This window comes from Peromyscus eremicus, chromosome 6, assembly GCF_949786415.1.
Source record: "Peromyscus eremicus chromosome 6, PerEre_H2_v1, whole genome shotgun sequence".
Taxonomy (NCBI): domain Eukaryota; kingdom Metazoa; phylum Chordata; class Mammalia; order Rodentia; family Cricetidae; genus Peromyscus; species Peromyscus eremicus.
The window spans coordinates 74229856-74238010 of record NC_081421.1 but is presented as its reverse complement, the minus strand read 5'-3'; the positions used below and the strand labels follow the sequence as shown (position 1 = coordinate 74238010).

General features: G+C 44.8%; 1 protein-coding gene across 1 annotated transcript in view; it reads right to left on the bottom strand.

The window, feature by feature from the left end:
- Positions 1-387: 387 nt before the first annotated feature.
- Vtcn1 (V-set domain containing T cell activation inhibitor 1) overlaps positions 388-8155 on the bottom strand; it is a 53615-nt gene continuing 45847 nt past the window's right edge. Inside the window, exons 4-6 of the mRNA XM_059265960.1 lie at positions 7783-8061; positions 4241-4410; positions 388-2014 (exon numbers count right to left, since the gene is read on the bottom strand). Of these exons, the coding sequence (XP_059121943.1) occupies positions 4286-4410; positions 7783-8061 (404 nt within the window). The 3' untranslated portion in view covers positions 388-2014; positions 4241-4285. The remainder of the gene's footprint in view (positions 2015-4240; positions 4411-7782; positions 8062-8155) is intronic.

The window sequence follows — 8155 nt, the reverse complement described above, 5'->3', positions numbered from 1 at the left end:
GCCAGCCTGGTCTATACAGTAAGTTCCAGGAAAGCCGGAGCTATAGAGAGAGACCCCCATCTCAAGAAAAAGGAGTTGTCTTTTGTGACGCTAGTGCAGTTGGTGTGTGTGCGCGCGCGCCCCTGAATTTATCTCAAATCAAGAATCATGACTGTTTTCCCTGATAGAAACAGGTTAGGCTGGTACAAGCCTGTAGGAATTTCCTTAAGTAACTAACCCAGACACTCAGCCCGTACAGATTCCCATCCTTTCCACTGAGGATTTAACCAACTAACATTTGTGGATGGCCTGTTATCTGTGGGAGGTGTTAATCTTTAGAACATGTCCTATGGCTTTTTCATCCATCCCTCTGTTTTCACTTTCTGTGACAGACCAGGCAGACAGCAGTGTAGGGGATGTGCATTTAATAATTCTTCTGAATGGTCTCAAGATTTCCGTAACAAAATACAGACATCGTGATTCAAAGTCCAGGGAGACAGTGGTCAACACATGAGCGTGGGGAGGGGGTTGGCAGAACGTGTTCTGTCCATCCAAGCTTCATTCCTCGAGTCTTCATTTCAAAGGGCATTACCCCATTTTCTTTTAGAAGTATCTGTGTGGGCTGGGGTGTAGCTCAGTGGTTTGATCTCTAGCACCCTAAAAACAAACAGCACTCCCAAAGCCCTGAAGTCTCTGTGCATTTCAAGGAAGATCCACTTTTGTTGCCTTAACTTGTGTTTTGTCCGGACACGATCATGAGATCTAAAAAGCCAGAGCTAGGCAACTTGAAATGGAAATCAGGCAGCATTTAAACCAAACTTACTGTGTAGCACAGAATGAAGGGAGTGGACCGCAGCAGTACAATGAGCTGAAGATAATCCCGTGGAGAATTTCCCACATAGCTTGCCAACTGTTCACTGAAGGATGTCACACAATGCAGAGATCTGGCTCTCTGAACAGTAGCCAGAGACAGAAGTCGATGCCCACTGTCAGAAGCAAATGGGCTTGCTTGCACTCACCTTTTTCTGGATCTTTTCTATTCCAATTCAGAATTTCCTAACCTTGATGTGGTTGGCATTTGGAGCTGGATAAAGTCTTTCTCAGCGGGACATGTCCTGTCTATTGCAGGATGTTGAACATAATCTCTGAGCTCTTTCCTCTAGACACCAGTAACCCTGCTCTCTCTCTCTTCCTTTAGTTGTGGCAATTAGTCTCTCTACTTTGCCAAATGTCACATGAAATATAAGAAGAGGGAAAATCACCCCACTTCACTCCCGGTGCTCAGAGGATGGAAGCTGAGGTCACAGCTATCCATGCAGGATAGAAAGTAGAAACTTCAAACCTTATGATGACATAAGGCCACACAGCAGGATGAGGAGAGTGCCTATCCTGGGCCATTCACAAATCATCTGAGAAATAAGTTGCATTTGTTTGCTCGAGAGAGAAGTTATTCAGATTATTTGGAAAATCAGCCTCACTCAACTATTTTGTTTGCCCTGAAATTATGATCACCCTCCCTACATCTTTGGCATTTGTCAGGTAGGAGGAGAGGCCAAAGCACTTTTGAAAGCATCCTAATGAGAAGTGAATCACTGGGCCTGTCACTCAGATGCTGCCACCTCTGAGTTGTGAAGTGGTGGTTGATTAGCTGCTTCTCACAGTGTACACTATATTTAATGTGCTGAATATAAAACGAGTATATGGCGATCAAAACCATCCAGGAACTTTCAGAGCAACATTATAACCCATCCTCTCACTCCCCGGGAGCTGGTGGGTAAGGGGAGGTCCCTGAGACATGGGAAAACACCCACCCTACACATTGTAATAGCACTTTTACCACACTCTAGTTCAGTTGAATTATTGTCTAGGTCCATCTTGTTCCTATCGGAGGCATCTGTGGGTTGCTTTTGTTTTCTTTTTTTTCATCTTATTCCTGTCTGTTCACTCCAGACTTCTAGACATGAATTCATTTTCTCCCAGAAATACAAAACTAGGTCATATGTTGTGGAAAATATTTCTGTAGATTCCTGGGATTCTGAAAAGAACAGCAGTAAGACATCATGAGAGGCACTCAGCTAATGCTTCCTGAGAACCCAGAGCTCCCCTCCCCTTGCCTCTGTGTGAGTGTACTTCCTGTTTTGAAACAGGCTTATTCTTCTGGAGTCTATGGGCTGCTGCAGGAAGGTGATGGCTTAAATTTTATACTAAAGGAGGACCATCCAGCTATAGTCTCAGGAGAGAAGCAGGTCCTGAGAACGAATAGAAACCAAGAGATGAAGGATGGACAGGTTCCTGGGGTGAGGTTGGAAGACACTGTACTGTATGCCTCTACTCCTAGCCAGAGAGTGTGTGACCTAAAACACCATGGCCAATAATAGTGTGTGTCTCAAATAATGATCTGTCCCTGTACTTTAGAAATCTACTGTACTTTAGAAACCAACAAAACCAAAAACCAAAATCTCCTCAAGAAAAAAAATCTGTTTGGTTTAAAGTTATTCTTCCATAAGGAAAGTTACTTTCTGTAGAGAACCAAGTGGTAACTGAGTATGTATGTAACTCGATGTGTGCTATATGTGAACATCATCTTTTACATGTATGACATGACTTTTTTAAAAAAAAGCTGAAAATTATTGCTCTAAGGGAATATGAGGAAGGATGGATAAACTATATTCTATAGGTCATTTTATCCAGTTGCTGCTTATTGAAAGACTCATTTACAGTGGAAACAGGGATCAAGGGAGAAGATAGAGTTACCCTTTCCACATGTGAAGTCCCTAAGGGACAGTCCCTTGGGGGAGTCTCCTTCTGCAGAAAACCATGGGATCAGAAGTGACGGGAGCTGGCAGGTTTCCTTACAAAGAATCCACTTTTCACACTGCACAGTCTTAAGAGCTTAGAGAACAACAGAGGGAAGAGAAGAAAAACTGACCAGATCTCTGCCTGCCTCCAGATCGTAACTATCTAGGCAAGGCATACACGTGCCTTACCTAGATAGTAGATAGAGTAGATAGAATCCCACAGCAGGTGGATGTGGGATTCAAGGGCCCCCAGGAAAGGATAAAGGAAGTCATGGATATGAATTGCTGCCGAATAAAATTCCCAGAAGGGGCAGGGAGGAGAGAGCAAAACCAGAAGGGGTGTGTGTGTGTGTGTGTGTGTGTGTGTGTGTGTGTGTGTGTGTAAAAGTTAGAGGACTCTGATTGCTCAGCCAAAGACGATAGCTCTGATGCAGACTCATTATTCTGTGTGAGGAAAGAGACACCAAGGTGAAATAGTGTTGGAATAGTTTCATTCTGGTACCTAGTTTCCTATCACCTGGAACAGGGAGAGAATTAGTCTAGGGCTGGAGAGATGGCACAGTGGTTAAGAGCTCTGGCTGCTCTTCCAGAGGATCAAGGTTTGATTCCCAGCACCCACATGGCAGCTTACAACTGGACACCAAGAACACACAGGGTACATAGACATGGCCCAAACACCCATGTACAGAAGATAAAATAAATTAGAATTAACTTGGGTATAAGCTGGTTAAAAACTGGAATGGGATCAGTCTGAGAGACGACCTGGAGGAAATGCTGTAGGTAGGGTCCATGGCAACTCACTGACGGGAAGGACAGAGGACAGTTGGAAACCACCCCCCACCCCCCACACACCCCAGATGGAGAGTCAGGCCATGTGGGAAGACCTTAGAGTTCACGTGGGAGTGCCGACTGGAACTTCACAGCTCAGTTTTTTACTTGTAGTAGAATACTTAGATGGAAATGCTCTATTAGTAATTGGAGCCAGAGAACACATCTCAGCAGGAGGCCAGCTGGTGAGTCACCTGGACCCAAGGTGGACAGGCTAGGGTGGGGTGGGAAAAAGATCCCGTACCCAGCGATTACATGCCTTTCATTATGCTTTGTAAATATCAGTGAAATCTGGGGTAATTAGTTAGGGCTAAGAGCTCTTGCTTTGAAAAGGTATTTTTGCGTCCATTAGTGACTCAGCAGATGGATGTGCACACATAGTTGAACTGTGTGGAGTTGGTTTTCGTCCCTGTTACTCAGGATTCTGCTCTTGGTCAGTACTAGACACTATCAAACCTTTGCCTTTCGTGGCGCTGGGAGAAAGGCCCTCCCTAACCGGTGCATGTTTCTTCCTGTGGCTGATGATGAGCGGTTTGACCCCGTTTTCTACCAATTAGTCCACGGCTGGAGAAACGGCCCAGCAGTTAAGGGCACAGGCTACAACCATCCGCCACGCCCTCTGTGCTTTATCTCACCTGCTGTACCAGTAACTTGGCATGCTTTTGTGTGGCTAAGGCCCCTCATCTTAGCATCAGGTAAGTGGAGAGAGCTAGGAGTGGCCAGATGACCAAAAAGACGGAAGAAACACGTGGGGAAGGCCCCGAGTTCAGCAGCTGCAGCTGACTCCGCCTTTTGACCTCCGAATCTGTGAAAAGAGAGAAACAAAGTTCAGAGCCGCAGAGAAGATGCTGGGTGTCCCCTTCTCGTGACGAGGAAAGAACAGCTGAAAAATGGAGCAATCTGTTTCCAACAAGGGCAGTTTGGTTTTCCTCTCCCCTTTCTATGGAGCAAGGACATTCTGTGGTCCATTCGGTGAGGACACAGCCAAATGAGAAACTTCACCAGTGAAGGCTACTGTGTGAAAAAGCAGCGAACCAAAGGACCCAAGCCAGTGCCTCAATGCTCGACATGCTTTTCCCAACTTCATCTTCTACTGTTTTCTTCCCAGACAATCCAATCTCCTGTAGCTATTCCAGCTCTGTCACTCATTAGGCGTGTAACTTCACTAAGTAACTCAATGCACATTTGCTCCAATTTCTTCCTCTACAAAGGAAGCTAAAATAAGAATGGCCCACTTCCCAGGATTATTGTACGGATTTCTGCGTGACTTAAAACGGTGCCTGGCGCATGGTCACTCAAGTGTTAGCTGCAAATATAGTGGGACCACTCAGTCTAATGGCCTTTTCTTCCACGACCCTCACTTACACATGTAGTTCTTTAGCTTAATTCTGTCTAAGTTTCACATCTGGATTTATTGTTGTTACCAAATATGTCAGTTAAAACATAATTATTCAGTAAATTTTTGTTTTTGGTCTTTGTTTTTTTGAGACAGGGGTTTCTTTGTATAACAGCCCTGACTGTCCTGGAACTCACTCTGTAGACCAGACTGGCCTTCTGCTCACAGAGATCTGCCTGCCTCTGCCTCCCAAGTGCTGGGATTTAAAGTCATGTGCCACCACCACCACCTGTCAGTAAACATTTTTTAGTACCTATTACTGGGTGTTATCTTTTAGAGATTTATTTTATTTTTATGTGTATATATCTGCTGTGGGTATCTGCAGGTGTGAGTGCAGCTCCTGAAGGATCTAGAATTAGGTGTTGGATTCCCCCAGAGCTAGAGTTGCAGGTAGTTGTGAGCTACCCCATGTGGGTGCTGGGGCTGAATTTGGGTGCCCTGTGAGAGCAGTACGTGTTCCTAACCACTGAGCAATCTCTCCAGCCCCATATTGTCGGATTTCAGAGGAGTCCAATAAATAACATCCTCTCCTCAGTTTAGGGCTGAGCCAAGGAAAAGGAAGACAGAAGCAAGGCAAGCAGAAGGACCCGAATAACACCTTTACTGCTTAAAAACCTAGTGATAAAGGGTGACACTTTGTAGGAAGCAGGTAGGCTGCAGCCTGGACTCTTGCCCTGGGGCAGGCAGAACCAGAGTGTGGCAGGCTTCTGTCTTCTGGGACAGATCCTGCCCCTAAAACACTGTTGGCTTAGAGAACAGAGCAGAATGTGCACTTCAGGGTAGTGACAGAGGAGAAAGGGAAAGGAGCCAGACTGTGTATGTCCAGCCTCTGAGGTACTTCTCTAGGGGAGAGGAAGAGGAAGGAAGCTGGTTATACACACAGGGATCCTGCCCCATAGGATGAAATACATGGAACAGGAATGTAGCTTCCCCAGCCTACATGTGATGGGTAATATCTTCTTAATATCTCAAAGCCATTTACTTTCTGTGGTGATATTTTGAACAATTAAAATTTGCCTGAAGATCAGAGAACAGAACAAGCCACTAGATTAAACATAGAGGCCAGACAGTGGTGGCACACACCTTTAATCCTAGCACTCAGGAGGCAGAGGCAGAGATCCATCTGGATTTCTGTGAGTTCAAAGCCACACTGGGCTACATGAGATGAATCCAGTCTAAAAGAGAAACAGAGCCAGGCAGTGGTGGCACACGCCTTTAATTCCAGCACTTGGGATCTCATGCCTTTAATCCCAGCACTAGGAAGGTTGAGACAGGAAGTGATATGGCTAGACAGAGAAAGGAATATAAGGCGAGAGGAGACAGGAAACTCTGGCTCTTTCAGGCTGAGGAGTTGGTGAGGTAAGAGGTGGTGGCTGTGGCTTGCTCTGCTTCTCTGATCTTTCAGCTTTCACCGTGATGTCTGGCTCCAGGTTTTTATTAAGACCAATTAGGATTTGTGCAACAACTTTCTCCTTCTTTATAATCTGTCTTGAACTCTGCTTCCCTACTGCTCTGATCTGGATCTAAGAAACAACTCTTTCTTAGAGGTCCCATATTAATACCGGGATTAACTTGTTAATGATACTTGTACCATTTATCTAAGTATCTCATGGGGTTTAAAAGTGCTATAAACATACTTGGCACAAAATATATACTTGCTGAACAACTGTCCAGACTGATTAGTATTTCATTGTGTGCATTTAATGTATTGTATCCATTTTATACATTTCCTATCTATGTCATCAATGGACATTTCAGGCTTCAATTTTCTTGACTATTATGAATAGTATTACTATTGCTATGAGCATATAAATATTTATTTAAGACTTTTCTTTTATTTATTTATTTATTTATTTATTTATTTATTTATTTATTTATTTATTATGTATACAGCATGTATGACTGCAGGCCAGAAGAGGGCACCAGATCTCATTACAGATGGTTGTGAGCCACCATGTGGTTGTTGGGAATTGAACTCAGGACCTCTGGAAGAGCAGCCAGTGCTCTTAACCTCTGAGCCATCTCTCCAGCCCCTAAGACTCCCTCCCCCCCCCTCCCGGCTATACCTAAAAGTATGATTGTCAGATCACACGGCTAGGCTATTTTTAGAGCTTGCCATTTTCTGTTGATTGTACCAGCGTCAGCCCTACAAACAGTGCATGAGTAGTCCAGTTCCTCTACCTCCTCGCCAACTCCTGTTAATTCTGTGCATTGGTTTTTTGTTTTGTTTTGTTTTTTGGTGGTGTGCCGATGACCATCTCAATGGGCCTGGGGGCTGAGGAGATTAGCTTCCTGCTGTTTCACTTAGCTTCCTTCTCATGACTGATGCCCTGAAGCACATTTTGATGTGCTTTTCGGTCATTTGAATAACATAATTGGAAAAAATGCCCCTTTCAAATTTTCAAATTCAAAGCTCAGGGGGCTGGAGAAATGGATCAGTGGTTAAAGGTGCTTGCTATGAGAGCATGAGGAGTGGACTTGAGATCACCAGAAGCCTACATAAAGGTGGGTGCGCATTGCTGCACACCTGTAATTCCAGTCTCAAAGGGGTCACGACTCACAGGTTAACCACTGCTCTAGAGGATCTGGAAGACTAGAGATTTTTCGTGTCCTGGTACACATTAGGTAAATTCAGTTTTAATTGACATATTATTTTCTCTCTAGTAATACATGTGAAAAACATGGGGAGGCATGCTTTAGGAATAGAGTGCTTGACTAGTACCCCAGATCCTGGGTTTCATCTCCAGCAGCATGGGAGGCAAGAAGCCTCAGGAAACGCACCTGTCACTTTGATGTCCCCTGTGGCTTTGGCAATGCTGTTCTCGATCATACAGGAGTATGTGTTGTTGATTGTGACATTGTAGAGCACAGATACAACCTTCATGGTCACATTCTCAGAGTTCAACTCAAAGCTGGTGTTGGAGACTTCTGAGAAGTTGGCTCCTTGGTCAATTTGAGATGCCCAGGCCACTGTGGGCTGGGGGAACCACCGAGGGGCCTCACAGCGCAGACTCTCTGAACTGGCATTATAGTCCACATTTATCTCTGGCACACTGAAGGCTGCAGGGTCAAAAGTCAAAAAGGACAAATGTCAAGGAAAGACAAACAGCCTTATAGTGCTAGGACTTAAAAACAGTCAGCCGGGTGGTGGTGG